Source organism: Lotus japonicus, chromosome 5, assembly GCF_012489685.1.
Source record: "Lotus japonicus ecotype B-129 chromosome 5, LjGifu_v1.2".
NCBI classification, from domain to species: domain Eukaryota; kingdom Viridiplantae; phylum Streptophyta; class Magnoliopsida; order Fabales; family Fabaceae; genus Lotus; species Lotus japonicus.
This window is the reverse complement of record NC_080045.1, coordinates 58,549,385-58,572,869: the sequence shown is the minus strand read 5'-3', so window position 1 is coordinate 58,572,869 and position 23,485 is coordinate 58,549,385. Positions and strand designations below refer to the sequence as shown.

General features: G+C 35.9%; 4 protein-coding genes across 6 annotated transcripts; 3 read left to right on the top strand and 1 right to left on the bottom strand.

Moving 5' to 3' along the window:
* The first annotated feature begins 280 nt into the window (after window positions 1-280).
* On the top strand, window positions 281-7,117 carry LOC130720618 (protein CHROMATIN REMODELING 35-like). Of its 2 annotated transcripts, XR_009013190.1 has the most exons (7): window positions 281-426; window positions 1,341-1,843; window positions 3,023-3,217; window positions 3,335-3,487; window positions 3,933-5,662; window positions 5,751-5,809; window positions 6,800-7,117. XR_009013190.1 is itself a non-coding variant. In XM_057571285.1 (6 exons), the coding sequence occupies exons 1-6, from the start codon at window positions 378-380 to the stop codon at window positions 5,752-5,754; spliced, it is 2,634 nt and encodes an 877-aa protein (XP_057427268.1). In that variant the 5' UTR covers window positions 281-377; the 3' UTR covers window positions 5,755-6,017. The 2 variants fall into 2 exon arrangements, 1 of the variants encoding a protein (XP_057427268.1); XM_057571285.1 differs by lacking the exon at window positions 6,800-7,117 and having other exon boundaries at window positions 5,751-6,017.
* A 179-nt stretch (window positions 7,118-7,296) lies between these two features.
* LOC130720877 (putative HVA22-like protein g) lies at window positions 7,297-9,856 on the bottom strand. Of its 2 annotated transcripts, none has more exons than XM_057571579.1 (7): window positions 9,712-9,856; window positions 9,405-9,533; window positions 9,070-9,168; window positions 8,913-8,969; window positions 8,721-8,784; window positions 8,424-8,633; window positions 7,297-7,913 (listed from the first exon to the last, which is right to left on the bottom strand). In XM_057571579.1, the coding sequence occupies exons 2-7, from the start codon at window positions 9,434-9,436 to the stop codon at window positions 7,527-7,529; spliced, it is 849 nt and encodes a 282-aa protein (XP_057427562.1). In that variant the 5' UTR covers window positions 9,437-9,533; window positions 9,712-9,856; the 3' UTR covers window positions 7,297-7,526. The 2 variants fall into 2 exon arrangements, with proteins under 2 accessions (XP_057427562.1, XP_057427563.1); XM_057571580.1 differs by having other exon boundaries at window positions 9,692-9,842.
* A 1,149-nt stretch (window positions 9,857-11,005) lies between these two features.
* On the top strand, window positions 11,006-14,148 carry LOC130720834 (probable diphthine methyl ester synthase). The gene is made up of 4 exons (XM_057571536.1): window positions 11,006-11,849; window positions 12,470-12,509; window positions 12,702-12,793; window positions 13,761-14,148. Exons 1-4 carry the CDS (start codon window positions 11,354-11,356, stop codon window positions 13,946-13,948), a joined length of 816 nt encoding a protein of 271 aa, XP_057427519.1. The 5' UTR covers window positions 11,006-11,353; the 3' UTR covers window positions 13,949-14,148.
* A 2,190-nt stretch (window positions 14,149-16,338) lies between these two features.
* Window positions 16,339-21,912, top strand: LOC130720850 (OVARIAN TUMOR DOMAIN-containing deubiquitinating enzyme 9). Its single transcript, XM_057571555.1, has 11 exons — window positions 16,339-16,497; window positions 16,949-17,353; window positions 17,454-17,686; window positions 18,128-18,201; window positions 19,022-19,076; window positions 19,956-20,030; window positions 20,130-20,203; window positions 20,299-20,347; window positions 20,895-20,979; window positions 21,360-21,416; window positions 21,654-21,912. The coding sequence occupies exons 2-11, from the start codon at window positions 17,011-17,013 to the stop codon at window positions 21,716-21,718; spliced, it is 1,110 nt and encodes a 369-aa protein (XP_057427538.1). The 5' UTR covers window positions 16,339-16,497; window positions 16,949-17,010; the 3' UTR covers window positions 21,719-21,912.
* The last annotated feature ends 1,573 nt before the right edge of the window (window positions 21,913-23,485 follow it).

Sequence of the window (23,485 nt, the reverse complement as noted above, 5' to 3'; positions counted from 1 at the left end):
CCGTTAAATATTAGATGAAAGTTGACAAAAAAACTAAAACTGCAACAATTAGTAAACATGAGGAACGACGTTGTAGCTAATAAAATCTTTGAGGGACTATAACTGTCAAATTGTGATAAGTGAGGGAAAAAAATGGTATTAAGCATATTTCAAAATGTAATTAGAATTTTTTGGTTATATATGGAAAGAAAATATAACTAGAACCGATAAAAAAAAATGATCAATTATGTATTGATAAATGAAAATTAGAAAAACATATGTTGGGTTTTTTAATGTAAGAATTGGCATGAACCATTTCCCTTGTCTCCGACACACTCTCCCCCTTCCAACACACACACACACTCTCCGATCAAAATTCTGCATTTTTCTCTTCTTCAATGGAGGCAGCAGTTGATGTACTAGCACCTAAACGTCCCGCTCCAAGTGGTATTCTTCATTCCCTTCTCAAAAGTTTTTATCTTTTTCTTTTTTTCTATTAATTATTTTCCTTAATGCTGATAATCAGGTACATGCCACTATGTATTTTGTGTTTTTTCAGCTGCATGCATTTTCATTTCCTTCCTCTCTAGTCAATTGTTTTCTCTGAATTTCTGTTGTGCACGTTAAAGTTGTGTCCTTTTCACTTATTCAATTCTGTTTTCTGATCAAACAATGCTTGCTTTGATGATTGATATAATGTAACTTTGTGGGTGGCATTTGTATCTGTAATTTGTTTGCAACTTGCAACCTTTTTTTGTTACTGAGTGTGCTTCAAGGGTGTACTGAGACTGCCCGAGAACCCGTATTGCTCTAGCCATGGTTTGGTTGTTTACTGATTGGGGGTGGGGGTGTGGGCTGAGAAGTGATCATAATTGGAGTAATGCCCTTAGAGTGTTTGATTTAGAGGGGTAGGGTTTGAGAATCAAATGGTATGGAATCATGTGTTGGGTGCTGAATTCTCCGAACGTTTATATTTAATAAGTTTATTTTGTTTGGTGAGCTGCTCAATGAAGTTCAAACTGCATTCGTGTATGTAGGATCGCGTTTATGTCCAACTAAATTATACAAGTCTTAAGAATATTTGCTTTTGCTGCTCTACTTGTATTTCGTTTCCTCAGGATGCATGCATTTAGTGGATTATATGGATTATGGAATTGCTTAATATTCAGTATAGAACACTTGCAAGGGATATCTCTAGTTTCTGGAATATAGTTTCTGTCATCTCTCCCATTAATAAATTTAATTTATCTATTTATTCATGTCTTTCAAATTGTTTAATTTCCAGATTATTTGCAGCAAAAAATACATTTATGGATGTTAGTATCATATAGATGTTGACAATCTTCATTTTCTGAATCCAGGAATTTCTCCTCAGGGACATAAAAGACTGAAACTGTCCAGTGATAGTCTGCCATACTCAGCACATGATAAAGCTGTACCGGAGGCACCTACAAATGTTGAAGACTTCAGCAATCCATTTGCAATCTCTGATTTTTTAAATCGTTTAGAAAGTGGAAAGTTTGGAAGTGTCACAAAGGACATAGAGGCCCTTATAACCCGAAAAATGCAAGTACTGGGCCCTTTCTTTGCAAAATTTCCTAAACTTGTTACTCAATCATTAAAAGTGGTTGTGAACCACGGTGAAGAAAGTAATAAGTTGGAAAATAAAAAAGGTACCATCATGTCACATGATAAAGTAATAGATTTGGAAGAGGAGCGCACTAAAAAGGATGCTTCTGCAGTACAGCCTGTTGTGATTATTGATTCGGATGAGGAAGATGATAGAGATAAAAATTCTTCTTCTCTTCCATTTAATGAAGTAATGTTTCCGAACTCCCTCCAATCTCCTGCATTGAGGATGATGGTAAGTTCCCCTGGTTTTGTGATTCTTGACATATGTGAGCTCTGTGAGCTTTTATTTGGATTAGTGGCATGTTTTCTCCTAGGATGATTTGAAGGAACTTTAGTATTTCATTTTAACACATGTGGCAGAAGATTATAAATATATCATTGGCTCTTTCTTGATTATTATTTGTCCCTTAATTGTTATTTTAAAAATATATTGCCCTTTTATTTTCATAAGTATAAAGCAGAATCTTCTGGCTTTATAGGGTTAATTATGTAATTTATATATCCATCGTCTATATATGATTCATTCTATCTTTTTTTACTCCTCGAATTATTATGTGTGCCATTATATATAACTTACCAACATACATCTTTGGCTTTATTCTGTAAAAATAGGCGTATTATTGGCTGGCCTAAATGTTGCTTTTAGCTGTTGCAGAAGGTTTCTCCATTGAACCATGTACATGTTTTCAGCTCTTTACCCAACATTTTTAATAATTACAGAGATCTGATCACCATTCTACAGAATTCTGAAAGTTATCTGATTTTATTTAACCACATTAAAGTTTCTTCTTTGTGTAAAAGGCTCATATGACTGAAATGCAGCATTAGAAAAAATTACTGTGTTGAAGAGTCAAGTGAAATTTTGAAGCATTCTAAATCCCTTGCTATCTCAACACTGCATAGTTCTCTTAAAAACAAGTGCTTAATTTCTAGTGCCATGGCGTAATTCTATGTTAGATCTTTATAAGTTTCACCGAAGTCTGACATTTTGTAATTGTTGGCTGTCTTGCTAAACTTAAATGTTTCTACACCATATAAAGTTTCCTGTACCTTTGGTGATAAGTTTGGTACTCATGCAAATGATGATACAAAAAATAAAAATCATGGACATATTTGGATTTATATTTTTCTAAATGGTTTGCTATTTTCTGTCTTCCTTTTTAATTCTTTACTCGTAATATGCACACCCTTAATGTTGAAACATGAATAGTGTATTAGTTTAGATGGAGTTTTCAATTTTTTTGTCAGAGCGTGTTGTGTTAATATTCTTCATATAGATTATTAGATGTGTGTTTTGGTAGATTCCTTTGTAACATTCTGTATATTTGGATTGAAATTTCCCTTTTTATTTTTCAATGCAAGTTGGTTCACTGACATGCTTTATAATTCGCTGTGCATCAATTCTTTATAGGGGTATCGTGCTCCCATTGCTTACCATGGAGAAAGTGAAGATCCTAAATTTGAGCCAACTCGGGCTGCTAAAGATAAAACTCAGAGAGATAAAGGTGTTTATGTTGGTGTACAGGAGGAAGATGAGGTTGATACTGAAGATGATGGGCTTGATGATATTTGGAGGGAAATGTCAATGGCCGTAGAATGTTCGAAGGTATGTTTACTTTAACTTGTTTTCACATTTCAGTAAGAATAACTGTCTTTGTCAATTCGTTATATCTTCTACTCATCGGTTCCTTCTTTCATGTCATTTCATTGGTACTTGTACTAGGATGCTTCTGTGAATCCTCCACCTGAGGAAGAAGTTGAAAAAGAAGACGACTGTGATCATTCTTTTGTTTTAAAAGATGATCTTGGTTATGTTTGTCGTGTTTGTGGGGTCATTGACCGAGGAATTGAAACCATATTTGAGTTCCAGTACAAGGTTAGACTCTTGTCTCAATGTTAATGATTTTTATGTTATAAATCTTGGTCATAAAATAGTTATTGTGAAATTGAGTTTCTTAAGTATGCGGCTTGAAATTGGATTTGTAGATTGAATGTTTGACTCAGGACATAACAGTGCTTAAATTAAAACAGTTAGAAATGTGTTCCAAAAACTCTTCTGATAGTTTATGGTTTCCTCTTTTTCTTTTGTGGGAAAATAGGTGATTTGTTTGATTCAACTTCATAATGCACTCAAGAACTTCTTTACTGAACCATAATAATATAATAGCAGGCAGGACATATTTATTATTTGGGCTCAATTTCTTTGTAAAACACTGCCTAGTTCATAAGTCTGTATGTTCTGGACTAAAACATGAGATTACTTATAGCTGGGGACAGCGAGTGATCAAAAATGATTTTTTATTCTTATTTTCTTATTGAAGGTTAAAAGGAGCACAAGAACTTACATGGCTGATTCATGGAATGCCAAAACAAAAGTTGATGTATATGGAATTAATATTGCTGAAGATGACATCATGTTTACTGAAATTTCAGCACATCCTAGGCATATGAAACAAATGAAGTCTCATCAAATTGAAGGGTTCAATTTTCTCGTTAGAAACCTTGTAGGTGACAATCCTGGGGGCTGCATCTTGGCCCATGCTCCAGGATCTGGGAAGACATTCATGATAATCAGTTTCATGCAAAGTTTTCTAGGAAAGTACCCAAATGCTAGACCTCTGGTGGTGCTTCCCAAGGGAATACTATCTACTTGGAAAAAGGAGTTTCAGACATGGCAAGTGGAGGACATACCACTTTATGATTTTTATACTGTGAAGGCAGACAGTAGATCACAGCAGTTGGAAGTTTTGAAACAATGGGTGGAATGCAAGAGCATCCTTTTCTTGGGGTACAAGCAGTTCTCTTCAATTGTCTGTGATGATAGTACTAACAGCATATCAATATCTTGCCAAGATATATTGCTTAAGGTACCTTCAATTCTCATTTTAGATGAAGGACATAATCCGCGGAATGAGAATACCGATATGGTGCAGTCCCTTGCAAAGGTAAAAACACCTAGAAAAGTTGTATTGTCAGGTACCTTGTATCAAAACCATGTGAAGGAGGTATTTAATATTTTGAATCTGGTTCGGCCAAAGTTTCTAAAGATGGAAACATCTAGGCCTATTGTCAAGCGCATTCACAGTAGAGTACATATATCAGGCAAGAAATCTTTCTATGATTTGGTGGAGGACACTTTGCAGAAGGACCCAGATTTTAAAAGGAAAATAGCTGTTATTCAAGATTTGCGTGAGATGACGAGTAAGGTACTTCACTATTACAAAGGAGATTTTCTTGATGAGCTTCCTGGTCTGGTTGATTTTACAGTGTTGCTTAAGCTGACCCCAAGACAGAAGCATGAAACTGGGAAATTAAAGAATATATCTAGAAAGTTCAAGGTATCTTCTATGGGCAGTGCGCTGTATCTTCACCCTAGATTGATACCTGTTGCGGATAAATGTGCAGAAAACTCTGTATCTGACCAAGTGGTGGATGATTTAATAGAGAAGTTGGATGTGAAAGATGGAGTGAAGTCAAAATTCTTCATGAACATTCTAAACTTTTGTGAATCTTCCAACGAGAAGCTTCTGGTGTTCAGCCAATATCTCCTACCTTTGAAATATTTAGAGAGGTTAGTTATGAAATGGAAAGGTTGGAGTTTTGGGAAAGAAATGTTCGGAATCTCAGGGGAATCTAGCTCTGAGCAAAGGGAGTGGTCCATGAACAAATTCAACAATTCACCTGATGCTAAAATCTTCTTTGGCTCAATCAAGGCTTGTGGAGAGGGCATATCATTGGTTGGGGCATCCCGAGTACTCATTTTGGATGTTCATCTGAATCCATCAGTTACTCGTCAAGCTATTGGCCGTGCATTCCGACCAGGACAGACAAAGAAGGTCTTTGTGTATCGATTGATAGCTGCTGACTCTCCAGAAGAGGACGATCACATTACTTGTTTCAAGAAGGAATTGATTTCAAAGATGTGGTTTGAATGGAATGAGTACTGTGGTGATAGAGCCTTCCAAGTTGAGACTGTTAGTGTCAATGAATGTGGTGATGAGTTCCTTGAGACTCCAATGTTAGGAGAAGATGTAAAAGCTTTGTATAAAAGGTTTGAGACCACTCTTCGTACCTTTTTGCACATCTTATAACAATCATGCTGTTCTTCTTCACTAATACTTGTTTTATTTGTATGTCAGGTAGACTGTTGGCATTCAGATTCAGTGGACTTGGGTAGCAAATGTTTACTGCATTTATGGTACACATTTTTACCACTGTATTTTTTTGAAACAGAACAATGTAGACTGTAGACAGTGGCCTAATTGACTTGGTTGTCTTTGCTCTTTGTACACATGTGATCCATCTTCCTTACTCTTGTGTGAGTGGAGAGATGTACAGAGTATTAAACTTTCTTGACTTGTAATAATTGCAGTAATACTTGTAGTCTTTTATTTTGTGTTGCATCAGCTTATCTGGTTGAGATGCTAATACTAATATTGCTTTGCTTCAGGAGATATGTAGTCAAAATAATTAACTCAGTTTAAATTGAGATTACTGTACTGTGTTGATGCTCATACAATATGTGATTTCAGCTTGTTGGCCGAATGAAAAAAATAAAACTTGCAAGCAGGATGCATTTGCTTGCTGCATACAATGTGATAAGTCTTGTAGGTGTCTTATTTGGGTCCCACAGCAGCAGCCCAAAAGTCCTTGGGCTAATGAATCTCTTCTGTGGGGCCATGGAATCCACATTATGTCATCAAACTTGACTGTGTACTTCAGTCCATAGTCCTCTACCTAACTAAAGGGTGCATTTGCTGCATATGATATGACTGATATTTCTACATCAATTTTTTCAATAAAAATAGAAACGCTTAAATAATTAAATAAATGAACCAGGATGATGCTATGTTAAACGATAGATGTAAAATTTCCCATGATTTTTGAATGTTTTGTATTTGGGTTTAAAGCAAATCATAAAGATGATGTTCACTAAAAGAAAAGAGGACCCAAGAAAAGATTACAAGAAAAAGCATTTTCAATAAAAGTGCACGAAACTTTTTTGTCTTTCCGAATTTATTGTCCACTTTATACTTTTGTTGGAGATAACAAAAGGTTGTAGGTAGTGATTAACTAATAATAGTAATTCAAGTAAGCAGAGAGTTAAATTATATAATTTAACAAGTAGTAATTTCAATTTGTTTTTCAAGTTTTATAATTGTAGTAGTTTTACTTTTGTCTTTTGTAGGAAAGTTGAATGTTAAGACTTAGAACAGAGAGGCATTGAAGGTTCAAACATTATATGAAGCTTAAAACAACCTCACGAGTAAAATGGTCACAAGGGAAGTTGTGCACTATACAATTCTCTATGAGTCCATCGAAAGTTCAGAATTTAGATGTTTTCACGTTTGTCAGGAGTGAGGAATTGAGATAGTTGGAGTCAAAACAAAAGAACTAAATGCATGTTGATAAGGAAGCATGCACATTTTTATAGGGTGTTTCTATTATTTACCCTCTTGTATTTAGTGCAGTTTTTTTTTAATGTTGGAGGTGTTATTCTAAGCCACTTGAGAGGTTTTGTTCTCAAGATTATATTCATTTTAAATAATATGATTTTTGCTTCTGAAAAAAAAGGAAGTTCTTTTTTAAAGCCAAAAGAACTGATAAATATCACCACTTCTATTAACTACTTTAACAGAATCTAGAACTTATTATGATCAAGGCTCCAAAAGCTTACTTCAGTGATGTAGACATGTGGCTCTGCCTTCCATTCCATATATGGTGTATGTACAAGGTGGCATTGTTCCAATACAAGGTAACATTAAGGCCAGCAGATGCAAAAACATAAAAAATAATGCAACAAATGGAATGAAGACTGAGACAGCTGATTAGCATAAAGTTTTACAAACAAGTCAATGCCCATAAATATCAACCTACCCTGTTTTTCATGTTATAAATTGAAAATATTGAAAGCCCTAACGGGTTCCTATTGATCGATTTTTTCTTAGTCTTCCCCGTGTAACCCTAATGCTTTCATCCATCATTGTTTCTTTTGGAGGAGGGTTTGCATTTTCATTTGCAGAAGAGGATGCTTCAATCTGCATTGGCTCTGCCTCTGTAGGTGCAGATTGGTTGGTCAATTCAGGTGTGAGATTGGACTTCTGAGTACTTGCACTTGCTAAAGAGGAGGTTGCTTTAGGCACTTGGGAAGTACTCAACTCCTCTGCAATTTCCTTCTGATGCTGATTTAACGATGAGCTAGAAGTAGAAGAAGATGGATCCGCAGCTCGGGGTGCTGCTGCAGCAGCACCTGGTTGGCTATTGCTAGTTGCAGGTTGGCGGACCCTCACAGCCGGTTGTTGCTGTGAATTGGAGAGGCAATTTTCTTAAGCGTTAATAAACAGAAGAAGGAAATGAAATGACAACAAAGAAGATGGCATTTGATGCAGGCATGCAGCAAAGGAAAATCACAACAACATCCATCTTAATGACCAATCAAATGTTAGTCTACAAAATGAAATTAATCAAGATACCAAAACAAAATGGAATACCAGTATTTTGGAAAACAAATATTACTTATATATTCCAAAAATCACTCATTTCAGGCATAAGTTTCTCTATGTGTATTGTGTACAACTATATCTCCTTCCTAGAACTGTCATTAATTGAACTTTCGGCTTATGCGCACATCTAGATCTACTCACACAATTGTTTTTTCCAAAAAGCAAAAGAATGAAGGGTAGGCACTTAGAAGAAGTAGCACAACCCAAGTCTGGTGAATTTAAGAAAGCTGATAGATTGGATTTCCAATACACTTAAGCCACATCTCAACTACAAAAAGAGACAAAAGTAACACATGCTCATCAACTTACCTGCGCGGGGCGAGAGGGTGGTGTTGATTGGGCAGCAACATACTGCAAAATGTCAAATACTCTAGTCTGGCCATAACTTGCAGCTTTTTGCCAATACAAAACTGCAATATCTCCTGCCCTTGTCCTTAGTTCCAACAAGTTGCGGTCAATTTCTGTCTCATGTTTCGCAAGATATGGTCTAAAGAAGGAATCATACACATATGTTGTTCCCTAACACAGGCAACAAAATAAATTCAACCATCCATATGAAGAAAGGCAAATGATTAAGCAATATCAGATTCAATGTAGTGTTCAAACCTTTGTTTTCGGGTACCACAGATATATAAAAAACGCCAACTTAGTTTCACTATACATTGGGACCCTTCAAAAAGAAAAAAGACACACTCACTTATTTTAGTAACAATAAAATAAGAAAACATAACAAACTTTTTTTTTCAATTACAGAAAAGGACAGCATTATCTGCACACATCCAAGATAGTGTATTCTACCATGATATAAAAGTGTCACCGATTCTTTCACATACTGTCAAAACAGCTACCAAAATCCTGCAACACAAGGGGAAAAAACAAGTAGGCATTGGTATTTATTAACTATTTACCAACAAATATTTGTTTTGGAAGTTAAGTTTCATGGGAGGGAATATACCAATACTGGCACCAAAAGCGAAGATGTTCAATTTCTGGCTTATTTTTTTCAACTGCTTTGTAGCATTCATATGCCGGGTAGGCATAGCCCAAAACCATCCTGAGAAAACATAGATAGAAATACAAAATTTCAAAAATAGAACACAAACCAAGCAGCACATGGGAATAGTGCATGTTTGGACACACGATGTGGCCAAAATCATGGCGGACAGTCGCAAAAGCTAAGGGAAGTTGCTTCTTTCCGTCGTGATTTTGGCTTCACCATGTTTTTTGAGCGTGTATCGAAACATGCACTAACAATAATTAGAAAGCTAGGATTATCATAATAAAACATACACAAGTGCCCTGGTAATAAAGGATCCTATCATTTTGTATCCCTTGCATAGAAAGACAACCAGTCAAGCCAAATAGCACAGCTTCCAGGTTATGGATGTCAATTTTTCATGTATCTCCCTCAAATTAAACCTGGTTAAACACAGAAATTCAAATTAACAGAGCAAATTAGGGTCACTACACTCATCCCTTTCTGAAATGCAAATTTGAATTAAAATTGCAAATATATTATAGCCTATTGAAGTTGAAACAAGAGCAACTAGCAAGAGTGTAAGAGAAAGTAGAAATACAAAATGAGAGAGGTCGTTACTGGTTCGGCGGCGCCGGCATAGAGGGAAATCGGAGACACCGCGAGCCGTTTACGTTATCGGAGAGATAGAGGAAGAGGAGAGGACGGTACAGGAAAATCAACCATAGTCAAATCCCGATACTTTTCTCTGCACTACACTCCACTTCGTTTGGGCCTAAGATATTTTTTTGCTTCATTTGGGCCTGATCATCCTCTCCCTCCTCATGTGGCCCAAACCCATCTTCATCCATTAAATTCCTTTCATCATGTCTTCAACATGTACATCATTTGTATCCTCACTATCATCATTAGGGTAGAGCACCGGCAGGTTCTGGCAAAATATATCGGGTTTGAACGGGCTTGAATCAACCATATCTCAAACTACTACTGTCTGAATGAAACATCGGATAACTCGAGTGTAGGTTAGGTCAGTGAACGGGTTGGTTTGCACAGGTTTGGGCTAAGTCATACCTCTAGGCTCTGAACCAAAAAAAACCTAAAATAAACCCTACCACTCACCACTTGCGTGTTCTTTATCTCTCTTAACTCCAATTGGAAATAGTAAAAACAAAAGAAAATTGAGAGAGATGGAGCAGAGAACTCTATTAGTGATTACCAATATAAAAAAAACGGAAAAGAAAATAAAATTGGAGAACTCATATCACTCAGACACTCATATGAGAGGAAAAAAGGTTGGTGACAAGACAGTTCAATGTGAAAATGCAAGCAAAAAGTGACATAAAGGAAGCTTCGGAAAGGACAACAAATTTCAAATTTGAGTTTACATGTATATCTTTCGAGGCAGGTTCGGATTTCGATGAGTTTAGATTGATCAAACTGAAATCAACCAAATTTATTCACTCATACTCGCTTTTGTTTACCCGATCCACTCGTAATATGTGTAAACTTGTCCGCCTCTGCAATTTTTTTCCCAATTTTGTCGAATTTGAGTCAAAATATATTATTTTCTCAGCCCAAATACCATTATTGCCAAACCGCTCTTCAAGAACTTGAACATTTTCATTAAGATCAACATTCTCATCCATGTCAAACTCCCACTTCAAGAGCAATGATGGGTGAGATGGGTGGAAGAAGATTGTGAAGAATAAGGGAAGAGTTCGAACTTGGATAAATGAAGAGAGGAAATTTTAGAATCCTAATTCCTCAGTGTGCTCTCATCTCCTGTGCTAGATCCCGATGGTAATGAGTTGTGTAAGCCGTGCGAAATCACATTAAAAACCCATGTTGGATGAGTGAGTCAGCTTTCTATGCGGCATATAAGGATTTGTATTTTTTTCGCTTTTCAATCAATCCAAACATACCAATGATACCATGATCACTTCATTTTCTCCCCATCCAAACAAAATTATGAAATCATATCACTATTCTTAATTTTCTTTCCTTTTTCACTTATACATCCAATCCAACCAAAGGAAAAATGTTCCTATAAGGAGTAGGGGCAGACACATTCGAAACTTACTCGGACTCTGAGCGCCTTGCCTCTCCCTCCGCCGCCATCCGCCATACTCCGGGCACAGGTTGTTACCGTCCTCCGCACTCCGCCGTCTACGACCTTCCTAGCTGTCCTCACCAGAAGCAAGTGCGGCGGCGCTATGGTCAATAGAAACTGAAATTCACCATCACCATCACCATCACCATCACGATGCTGTACATAATCGGTTTAGGGTTAGGCGACGAGCGAGATATAACACTGAAAGGACTAGAAGCAGTGAAGAAATGCGACAAGCTTTACATGGAAGCCTACACTTCCCTCCTCTCCTCCGGTCTCACCACCACCGCGCTCGAAACCCTCTACGGCAAACCCATCACTCTCGCCGACCGAGAATTCGTCGAGGAACGAGCAGACGAGTTTCTCTCTGAAGCTCGCAACGCCCATGTCGCGTTCCTCGTTGTTGGGGACCCGTTTGGAGCTACCACTCATGCTGATCTCGTTGTTCGAGCAAAGAAGATGGGGATTGTTGTTGAAGTAGTGTACAATGCTTCGGTGATGAATGCTATTGGGATTTGTGGGCTTCAGCTCTATCGTTATGGCGAGACTGTGTCTATTCCGTTTTTCACTGAGACTTGGAGACCTGGTAGCTTCTATGAGAAGATTGAGAGGAATCGAAGCATGGGGTTGCACACTCTTTGCTTGTTAGGTTAGCTTGTTTTTGCTTTCATTGATTCATATTTGGGTGGTTTGTTATGTTGTAAATGCTTATTCTTCTATAGGTGGATCAGCTGAAAACTCAACTTTTTTTACTAAGGGTGTGTTTGGGTAAACAGCTTAATTAAGCACTTATGGCCATAAGCGCTTGTCGCATAGGCCCTTGTTTATAGGCTAATTTTAGAAGCTTATTGAAATGAGCTGAAAATAGATTATAGGTAAGCTGCATAAGCTCTTATTCACAAGCTAATATAAAGTCTAAACAGCTTGTGAAAATAAGCTCGAAACAACTTATGGGGGGTCATAATTTACCTAAGCTCTGTCATACACTTGCTTAAACGTTTATACTATAAGATAAGCTTAAATAAGCTCTTTCGGACAAGGCCTAAATATGTTATCTTCTTATTCCTGGAATCGAATGCCAAAGCCCAGAGAATCATTTAAATATAATATGTTTTACTCTTTTAATCAAATAATTGTATCTGAAGTTGGTGACAGCATTGGAGGAAATCTTCTTCTTCTTTGTTTCTTTGGCAATTGTGCTACTAAAGATTATCCCTTTCTGTTTCTTGAGAACAAGCTAATGTAATTTTCAATTTGGTGTGGTTGCAGATATTCGAGTGAAGGAACCCACACTTGAATCTCTGTGCAGGTTGGTTTTTGCTTTGTTTTTGTTGGTTGCTAATGTAGAAAGAAACCATCAAGTATGGGTTGTTGAGTTGCTCTGTGGAACATTCTTATGTTGTGCCTAGTTTCATGGCATTGAGTGGTTTGTTCCTTATTACATGTTTTTCTCTTTATCTGCTTGCTCTTTGATTGTATTTTTTTTGTATGGTGACTTCAGGGGTAGAAAAACTTATGAACCGCCCAGATATATGACTATAAACACAGCCATTGAGCAGCTGTTGGAGATTGCGCAAGCACATGAAGAACCTAGTGAGTCCCTTGAGCATTTACATCACTCTATGCATCTTGCTTGTACTAATATCCTGAGATATACACTTGAAATTTGATCTGTATTCTACTTTATTTGCCTGAAACATATTATGACAAGTATTGTTATCACAGTGGAAGTTCCTCCACCATAGAGGGTGAAAATAAAATGATATGTTTTCCTTGTATGTTAATGATTCACCGCTGCTATCAAACAATTTATCTAAGTGTTTTTCACTGAATTCATTCTTCCATGGCAATTTGTAGCTATTTAATAAGGTTGTCATGACCTTGATTTAGACATTTAGTGGACTTGTCAGAAAAAAATAACATTTAAGACACCAATTACAGTGTGTGTATCTGTATGTATCTGTGCGCATTGCAAATATTTATTATTCTAAGATCTCAGTAAAGGGAACCATAATGGTAAAGTTATGTTAAATGTTATGTGAGCAGCCAATGAATCAAAACAAAATGATTTCATAGCTAAATAACAAACAGAGCATCACAATTGCAAATTGAGGGACAAATTCACAAATCACAATTTAGGTCAATATAGGTTACTGAATAATGACTCAGTTCACTGAACATAATGAAGAGTGAAGGATGGTCTGATGGCGGGACTGGGTTCATCTCGCTGGTGCTGGGGTCAGCTCGACACAGCTGGGGTTTCCACTTACCATAGCATGGCTAATTCACCATCATCAGCCTTCTGGGTTTCATTGCAGCCTTGTGGCGATGAATTTGTTCATGCCTACAGGTTCGTGACTTTGTTCATGTAGGGGGAGCTATGGGGTTGAGAGTTGAGAGTTATTTTCTATGCCTGTACTGTATGTATGGATCATAGGTGTGTCTTATATAATATTTGCTGATTAGGAGCCAATTCTTCACTGTGATTAGAGTTTGTATTCTTCTCATATGGTTTGCCTTTTAGTTCTCACGACAAAACATCACCCTCTTTGTTTTGCAGCATACACTGAAGATACCGAATGTGTTGGGTTCGCTCGGCTTGGAAGCGAAGATCAGATGATAGTAGCTGGAACAATGAAGCAGTTGCAGTTGGTTGACTTTGGAGCACCTTTGCATTGCCTTGTCATAACAGGGAAGACCCATCCCTTGGAAACAGAAATGTTGGATTTCTACAGATGCAGGACCTAGTGGTCATTACGACAAAAGTACCATTTTAAGTCAGAAATGGCTTGTTTGATTATGTTGAAGGAGCCCTTATATTTTGTTCTTTTGTGAAAGCTTTTGCTTGTCAATTAGGGACTAAAGTTAGAAAGAAAAAAAGCTAGCAACACACTCTTTTGAACACACTCCTTAACACACTTAAATGTGTTCACTTTTAAAAAATTAAACTAGTCATAGTGACATATATGTCTTAAGAATTTTCAGCTCATGACATGTGTTAAAATATTATTAGATTAGCTAGGGCTAGAGTGATTTTAACGCACATTTACTTGGGTTGTTTACCCTAATCCCTTTTAAATTGCAGCAAAGGATATTTTTCCATGACATTTGTCTCACGTCACTATATTATCTTTCAATACATTTATTCGATTAATAAGGTGTGAATGGCTTTATGCAAACCTTTATTCGTGAGTTGATGGTATTCAGAATCAGATCACATGATGTCACGTGAATATGTGACGCTACGACACGGAAACATGCGATGTCGATGAGTTTGTGATTCACAAGCAACATGGAATCATAGTAAATGAGAATTTCAAGAAAACACCTTCGGAAAGCGACGTCTTTTTTTGGACACACCTACATTTATTATTACTGTTATTATTTTGATAACGATTAGTACCATCTCTTTCTCCTTCTATTTATCTGTTTATAGAGGAAAAAACAATATTAATAATTATAATTAATTTACCATAATTAGCTTCTAATTTTTTATTTTACCTTTAACTTTTCAATAAAAAATATATATTTCCAGCCTTCATACATATGCATTAAAATTAAAATTATGTAACGATTGAATATTCAACCTTTAAATAGTTTTATTTGAAAGACTTTAATTTAAAATTAAGAAAAGTAAAGTTTGACGGCGGCTCACTTTTCTTATTAGTGGATAACAATCCAACACTTTATGAATTTTGCTTTACAATAATAGGAAAAACAGACATCGAAGGATTAAAAAGCAAGCAATGTTGCTATGAATGAAACTCACCTATTCATCACATGTAGTAGCTCCCCTTTCCATTCTCATTTATAATATCATTTTTTGCTTCGATGTTGTGGTTAGTGACTCCCTCCTTCACCAGTTTAACAAATCAATCCACTAAAGGTACGTCCTTTCCACTTTCTTCTACGGTTATGCCTACTCTCAAGTCCCTAGAGGATAGGCAGCATAGAGAATCAGGGACAAAGAGGGTTTTGCTCCTCTTGTCCGTGCTTTGATCATTGACCTACTAATACTAGTCAAGGTATTTGACTCTTCGTTCTCGAGCAGTGGGTCACACGAGTGATCTAGATATGTTCCTCTCACCACATCTCCAGTAATGTACTTGAGTGTTGCGTAGTGAATTTGCTCTTGCTACTATTTGCTTTAGTTCAAATGTGTCTCTGATCCCCAAGTCATTGACTCTGGTGTCGGTGAAACACAATGGTGAGCGATGGATCTGAAGACCTGACACTAATGGCATGATGAGGTGGACATGGATAGGCATTGTGGTTTACAAACGATGACGAAGTGTCGATATGGACTTGTGTGGTGGTCGACGACATGACAAAGTTGATACATACCCAATACGAATACTAGAATGACAGTGGTTTGTTGAACATAGAGGAAGCTCTAGCACCAATACTACCGCAGTTACTGTCATATTTCTCCTAGAGAGAGTCCACATGTGAAGAGCAACGTTGAGACATCAAACTGGACGAGATTGTAGCGACAACAATATAACTTTTAATAAAAGAACTTATTGAAGAAGCTAAACTAAAAATTTATACTTTTCATAAACACCCATATATTAACTATTAAACTATTTATATAATTATACTTTAAAAAAAACTATTTATATAATTATGTATTTAACATGTTATCTCCTATTTTTATCACCATTCTTATCAATGAGTCCATCAATTGCCATTATTCTCTCATTTTCACAAACAATATATTACTATTCTAGTTTCAAAAAATATATTACTATTCTATCTTTTTAATAAATAAATTATTTAATCAAATTATATCAATTAAATACATAATCACGAGCCATTTATGTTATGTTAGATAGTAAAAAAAAAAGTGAAAAAAATTTAATGTAATTTTAATTTTCTTAGTCGACATGAGTTTTTTTCTTTTTTCTTTTGAGTTTAATTTCTATGCACCGACGGTGAAAAGTTTTTTTACACCGTCAACCAATCAGATTTTAAGGATGTGAGAAAATCTCTCATTTTATTTAATTTCATTAATTGACGTGACACATCCTTAAAATCTGATTGGTTGACGGTGTAAAAAAACTTTACACCGTCGCTGCATCAAACTTTTTCTCTCTTTTTGAAATAAATTTAAAACTTAAAAGTGAAAATATGAAATTGTTTTGAGGTGTTATTGGTTCCCAGATTCTCCATTACTCTCATCGTTTTCTTCATCATTCAACAAACACTGCCCTCTATTCTGTACCCTCTTCCCTTCTCTCCTTCTTCCCATTCGCTATTCACCAATCCCTATCACCCTTCTTTACCTTTTCACCAAGGTTCGTCCTCTTCATCCTTTCCCTTTTTTTTTTTCATTTTTTGTTATCTTGTATATAGATTCTTCTTTGTAATTTTTGGGGAAGATTTTTGATTCAGGACATGGATTTAGGGTTTCTTTTACAATGATAATTAGTTTGCATGTTGAAAGGTTGATGCTTTCAGAGTGCAAATCAAGGGTTCTTTTTTATGTCTATGGGTGCAATTTCAAGTTTCAACCGTCAAATTTATAATTTTGATGTTGAACAATCATTCTATTGGCCTTAGGGTTGATTAATTCCCACTTTTTTGCTTTTTTTGATTGATTGAAGTTGGCGGGTATGCCCGGTTTTTTGCGATTTTCTGGATGCCTGATTGAAGCTTCTAATATGAGATTGTGTATGGTGAATTTGATGATTGATGATGCCTTGTGCTCTATGTAATAATGTGACTATAAAGTTTGTTCTTTTTCAGTAATTGAAGTCTTGGGGGGCATGCACTCAGAGCAAGTTAGTTTCTGGTGTAGATAGAGTTACATGTGTTTTTTCAGGAACATGGCAACACATGATATGGATCCTGATGTTGTTCGCTGGGGTCTTCATCTCCTGGATGGTTGTACGTTTTCCCATAGAGCTTCGCCTAGTGTTGTTACTCGATGTGATCCGGATTTAGGTCGAGTTGAATATGTTAGGGAAGGCTTCTGTCAGAATTCTTATGTGGACGATGATGAGGCTGTTGCGCGTGCTTATCAAGAAGAGTTGTCGCGACTTGGTTCCATGGAAGCCTCTGGGATGTCAAATTTTGGTAATGAGCAAGTGGGGGCGTCCGTTTATCCACCAGACTGGCTTGCTTCTTCAAATGGAAACTATAACTTTGGTGGTACAAACTTGGCACAGTTGTAGTTCTCTGTTAGTTTTTTTTTTTTTTTACATGGTAGATTTTTTGAAACTTGTTATGATATATCATGAACAACATGTAGGCAACTCTTGCGAGAACTCTGTAGATGAGTCATCCAGTATGAAAGAAGTGGAGAATTGTGGTCCAGGTGAAAGGGAAAATGATGGGCATGAAAATGGAGGTTTTGATCCGTCTTCTGAATCAGGAGAGATGTCTTATATCAGTGATGACTTTTGGCATACATTGGAAATATCAGATGAGTCTTCTCTTGATGGCGAAGTAGGAAAAAGGTTAAATCAGATGGTTCCCATTCCTGTAAGTGAATACTTAGTAATCTACTTGCTTCTGTTTTTAAAATTATCATATTCCATCTTTTATTCTTTCCCATTGTATTAGTTGCCATTTGATATTTGAAGTTTCTCTTCTTTGGATTATTTCTTATAATCTAAAGCACACAATTCTTGCATTTGCCAATGCAAATAATGAGCGTTTAACCAATGAGACTTGCATAGGTTTTTTCCCCCTTCTAATTTCTTGATAGGAATGTAGAAACCAGATTGATACTAGTTAGTACCAAAATCATGAAAAACAAAGCTCACTAGTAATAATTATGCAACAGACTATACCAAGTATATAAAAGTGGAGCTTTATATTTTGGTTTATATATGTAAGACTTTGGTGACTTATCAATTAATTAGTTTAGATAAATTTAAGCAATAATATTCATGCACTAATTTCTCTTGTATGTGTTTTCAGCATATTCCTAAAACCAATATAAAAATACCATCTGATGATGAAGAAATATCAGATCATCAAAGGCTGCTAGACAGGTCTTCGTTTATTTTATGTTGGTTTGAGTAAATTTGTGTACTTTGTAATTTTTTCTCTTCCTTTTCATGAAAAATTATCTTAAAAGAAGAAATTTAGAAGCGGGGGTGAGGACAACGTATCCTCAAGAGCCTAAATAAATAAAACAAACAAAAGTAACAAAGAAGGAAAACTAGGAGTGCAGGAATGCTGCCCAACCCTTTACATATTTAAGATGGTTGCTGCCTTAAAACATTGGGTGGAGCGACAGAGTGGAGTGGCACAACCAGAGCTCTTGAAAATCATAGTATACCTTGTCTAATTCAATTTTTAATGGTTTATCTTGAGAAGAGCAGAGGTAACAGCCGTTGTGTCACCCTGTGCCTCGGTGCCTGAATAAACTAGTTTCTTATTAGCTTGGTGCCTTAATGAGTTAGTTTCTGACTAACTTTGTGCCTTAGTGATGTACATCCTAAGTAACTCGCTATTTTCTTAAGGAAATTTTGCAATATTAGCTGGCAAAATAATATTTTAGAAACCAAATGCCCAGGCGTAAACCCCCTTCATCTGAAGGTCACGACACAAATCCAAACTAACAAGGTGGTCTTTTTTCAGATCTCCCATCCCTGACTTGATTAAGTCCTTTACAATTTTCTGTTTCCTTTGATTAATTCCTTTTGAATATGCAAGAGCAAGAGGGGGAAATATTGGACAAACAAGATTAAATAAGTCAAATACAAGAAATATTGTTCTATCTAATTCTTTGCATGTAAGTTAGAACAAAATTATGTCATTTTTTTCCATTCAACATTTATCTAATTTTAAGAATTTGATCTTTGTCAGACTGCAGTTATATGAGCTGGTTGAGTCTAAGGTTGAAGGAGATGGTAACTGCCAGGTTGGTTCTTTATCTGTCAGTTGGCATCTAAGATGTATTTGAATTCGTGTATCGTGAGATTTATTTAATTCTTGCTATAAAATTCATAAATTTATCACAAGAAATATATATAGACTTTAATACTTTATTGTTATATCTTGTGAAAGTAGGCTTAGCAACGGAGTGAGTTTTTGCTTTGCCCAAATTTTGCACCTGCCACTACTCGCACCACTTGTGGTTGAAAATATGAACATATCCTGCTTCTATGAAAACTTTAAAGTTTAAACATGTATTTATACCATAAGCATAATTAATCACAATCTTTTAAAAGTAATGCCATCTCTGCGACCTGAAAATTGTCAAGATTCTAAGGGATTGTTGGATAAGTCAAAGTGGTTGAAACCACACCTCCATTTAAGAGTAAATAACAATGCCAACTCATTCATTTTCCTCTAAAAGTTCCATATTTAATCCATAGCTAATGTAAAACTCTTTATGCAACCATAGGTTCATTCATAGCATAAACTATCCACACGGAAAGTTTATCAATACAGAATTCTTTTCCTTCTTATTTTTTGGGCTGGGGGGGGGGGGTGAAAAATCCTTTTTTGTCTGTTAATGCTACATACAGGTTTTCTGCTTTGAAAATTTGTGTTGATTTTGTCTATTTATTGCAACTTGGCCATTTTGTAATTTTTGTAGTTTGTTGGAGTACCAGCTGAAATTTTCATATCTTCATTATGATTCAGTGACAATTAGACAAATTTGCCGTTGTATAATTGAAGATTTAGATTGTACATTGTCAAGTGTTAACTGTGTCCGGGGATCAACATGCATAAATTTTCATGATAATATTTTTCAATGGAAAATGAGTACCTTATTGGTTTCATTCTATTTCAGTTTCGTTCTTTGTCAGATCAGCTCTATCGCTCTCCAAACCACCACAAATTTGTGAGGGAGCAAATTGTTGAACAGGTTCGTTGATGTTTGCAACAATGTATTACCTGCTGGGTGGGACACCTTGTAGTCATTGTTATTGATACGGTTTTTTTTTTTTGTGTTTTGTCATGCCAGCTCAAGTCTTGCCCAGAACTATATGCGGGTTATGTTCCTATGGCTTATAGTGACTATTTGAAGAAAATGAGCAAGTATGTTCATATCTGTCTATGTTATACTATTTCTGATAATATGGTTTTATCAAAGTCCTCATGTTTGCTGATAGCTCTTTGTGTGGATGTATTAGGAGCGGTGAATGGGGAGATCATGTCACGTTACAGGCTGCTGCAGATTGGGTATGAGGAAATAAACAATTTCTATTTAACTTTTGCCTTACCTATTATAATTTTTCCTTGTTGAAATCTTTATCTATCTGATCTTATGGATGCTTATTTCCTTGATTTGCATCTGAAGAATGTTTTAGATCTTTTAGAGACTGTCTTGAAGTCTCATTAGTTATTTGTCTAAACTGTGTATAACTGACATGTTTTTCCTTTTAAAGTTCAAATGGTTTAAGTTCTTTAGATAACTTATCACTGATTTATCCAAGGCTTAAATTTTAAATGGGAATTGTAATTTGTTTTTTGATAAAAATAATTGGCTATATGCTGCTACCTTGAAAAGGTCAGGAGTGGTGACATGTTATCTACTCACAGGAGTTTAGTTTAAATTTTTTAGCTTATTGTTTTGAAGATATATTATGTAGGAATCATGGTTAGTATTCTGTGGATGGAATTTACACAGCATATCACACATTTTGATATGGTGAATGATGGCCATTGCACTTTTGTTGTTGCAAAATCACCATTTTTATGACTGATATATGGTCATTTGTCCTTTCAGTATGGTGTCAAAATTTTTGTGATTACATCTTTTAAGGACACATGTTACATTGAGATTCTTCCACAGCAACCGAAGTCTGGAAGAGGTAAGATTTCGTTAATTTTTTTTCCAATAGAATTTTATCATGGTAATATACAAATTGTCTATATATAGTATTTGGAAATTGTGCGCATGGAAGGGATATAAAGCTCAGACTATAAGAAAACGGCGGAAGATGATGTCAATAATTTGTTGATGCAACTTGTATTCAAAAGCTTCTGCTTGATTAATTAATTAAAATATAGTTCAAGTATGCTTTGAAATGTTACTAGATAGAAGGTAACAGGAAGATTAATTGTAAAACTAAGTTGTGAAGTGAGCAAAATTATGAATTGATTAGTAAATTGTCAACTGTGGTGCATACATAATCTAGTGAAATGTACTAGTTTAATACCTGGCTAATTGTATGACCCTTAACTTCTGCAGTGATATTTTTGAGCTTTTGGGCAGAGGTGCATTACAACCCAATTTATCCAGAAGGAGGTAAGTTACATATCTTTTATACAAACACTGTAGAAACTCAACAAATGAGCATATGATGCTCTTAAACTATATAAGTTTTATGATTCTTGTATTTCCACATTCAGTTTAGTAATTTCGATGATGCTACATTTAACAGTGTCTCATATTATAATTGGACAACAATAAAACTTGCACCTATTAAATTGTATCTATGTTTTGTCCATCATTTAATTGTGTTGCATTTCATTTCATTTTCAGAATTGCCTTCATCCCATGGTTCCTATCTAAAGAAAAAGAAGAAATGGTGGAATATCGGTGGCTAGGATCATTGCACGGTGGAGATGCAACTATTTCACGCATCAGTTCCTTCATTTTTTTTCTTGTATAGTATTCATTCTTTTGTATATATATAGATTATTTTATTTCTCCTATTTTTACAAAAACCAAGCTGCCTCTGATTCATTTTTCTGTGTCTGACCTTTGTAGTCCTATTATGGTTTTTTCTTTTCTTTTCACACATTCCTGTTTAAGGAAGAATCACATCTACTAACCAAAAAAAATAATGCGTAAAGTAGCAAAAAGACATTAGGGATTTCTTATCTTACGGGCAGATGAATTTTAGACGGAGCTTTCATCTAATACCTTTTCATATGGACATAAAAACCAGTTCAATTATTTTCATCATATCCCCAACTTTGGGATGTAAGATTTTTTTCAAATCTTAATATAATTTATATTTTAAAAATATTATTTTATAATTTTAAATTTAAAAAAATATTTTCTCGTGCAACGTTAAAATACTAGTTGGGATTCATAAAAAAATTCGATGTGGATTATTAAAACACTTTTTTTACGGTCCTATTAAAACACTTAAACAAACAAAATATATGAAAGTAAGATGACAATTATTGAATTTAAACAATATAATTTCCATATGAAACAGAACGTAAGATGACAGTAATGTTATGTTAAGTCATTAGAACAAAATTATAAGTTGAATTACATAGATGATCCGACATGTTTATTATTAGATGAAGGGTTGTGCTTGAATGATTATGTAAAACTTATTTATACCGTCGTTGCATAGAAATTAATCTCATATTAATATTTCAAATATAAATTTGGTGTTTAGCCTTGTATAAATTTTGAAGAGAGTGTTATATTCGGTGGTCATTTTTTCATCATTTTTCACGTAACTAAAGTATACCGTTTAAATGGCATACCATCTTATTCTATTCAATTCCTCTCTATCATTTCATTCCAGGTGCCATATTGATGTTGACCAAACATTTTCATTTCGTAAAGCAACTTCGATTTAGATAGATTTGACTTGCTAAAAATGTATACGCCATTAACATAACATTACTTTTAGGCTTAATTCCACTTTGGGCCCCTGATCTTTCAAAAATGAGCGATTGGGGCCCCCCGTGTTTAAACATAGTGGTCAGGCACCCCAACGTTTCAAAAAAGTGCGATTGGGGCCCTTCTGTTATGTGTCGTTAGTTTGACTAACGGAACTAGTGACCTGGATTTTCTTTTTCATTTTAATATTATTTTTTTACCCAAAAATTCCCCCCCCCCCCAAATTCTCTCTCAATCTCGACATCTCTCCCTTTTCTCACTTTCTTCTCCATTTTTCTCCCTAAAACCACACAACTTCATCTTCTTCTTCATGGTCACCGCCACTGCTCTTCGGCCAAGCCACCACCACCGCGAGCTTCCTCACGCGAGCTCGCCGCTAGCCACACCACCATCACTGCGCCTCCTTCTTCTTCTTCTTCTTCTTCTTCCATGAGAGCCACTGCCGCTGGCCACACCACCATCACTGCGCCTCCTCCTTCTTCTTCTTCAATGAGAGCCACCGCCGGTCACACCATCACCTCCTCATCATCCTCGCGCGAACCTAAAGGGCAGCCACCATGGCCACCACGTGGAAGCCATCACCACCATGAAAACCTAGGACCGCCGCCTTCAAAGTCCGATCTACGGCGAACCGCTCACGATCTCAACAAACCAACACCACCGCTGTGCTCCTCTCCTCGTCCGCAACAAAACCCACAAAGAAATTTCCGATTCCGACAACCTCCGCC

Bases quoted from the DNA above. Each gene is read 5' to 3' on its own strand.
- LOC130720850 (XM_057571555.1), top strand. From the start codon at position 17,011: ATGTGTTTTTTCAGGAACATGGCAACACATGATATGGATCCTGATGTT. The intron at 17,354-17,453 runs GTACAAACTTGG...AACAACATGTAG, and splicing joins TGGAAACTATAACTTTGGTG to GCAACTCTTGCGAGAACTCT. The intron at 20,348-20,894 runs GTATGAGGAAAT...TTGTCCTTTCAG, and splicing joins TACAGGCTGCTGCAGATTGG to TATGGTGTCAAAATTTTTGT.
- LOC130720618 (XM_057571285.1), top strand. From the start codon at position 378: ATGGAGGCAGCAGTTGATGTACTAGCACCTAAACGTCCCGCTCCAAGT. The intron at 3,218-3,334 runs GTATGTTTACTT...TACTTGTACTAG, and splicing joins TGGCCGTAGAATGTTCGAAG to GATGCTTCTGTGAATCCTCC. The intron at 3,488-3,932 runs GTTAGACTCTTG...TTCTTATTGAAG, and splicing joins TATTTGAGTTCCAGTACAAG to GTTAAAAGGAGCACAAGAAC.
- LOC130720834 (XM_057571536.1), top strand. From the start codon at position 11,354: ATGCTGTACATAATCGGTTTAGGGTTAGGCGACGAGCGAGATATAACA. The intron at 11,850-12,469 runs GTTAGCTTGTTT...GTGTGGTTGCAG, and splicing joins GCACACTCTTTGCTTGTTAG to ATATTCGAGTGAAGGAACCC. The intron at 12,510-12,701 runs GTTGGTTTTTGC...TGGTGACTTCAG, and splicing joins ACACTTGAATCTCTGTGCAG to GGGTAGAAAAACTTATGAAC.
- LOC130720877 (XM_057571579.1), bottom strand. From the start codon at position 9,436: ATGATAGGATCCTTTATTACCAGGGCACTTGT. The intron at 8,634-8,720 runs GTTTGAACACTA...TGCCTGTGTTAG, and splicing joins TGTGGTACCCGAAAACAAAG to GGAACAACATATGTGTATGA. The intron at 7,914-8,423 runs GTAAGTTGATGA...TCCAATTCACAG, and splicing joins CACCCTCTCGCCCCGCGCAG to CAACAACCGGCTGTGAGGGT.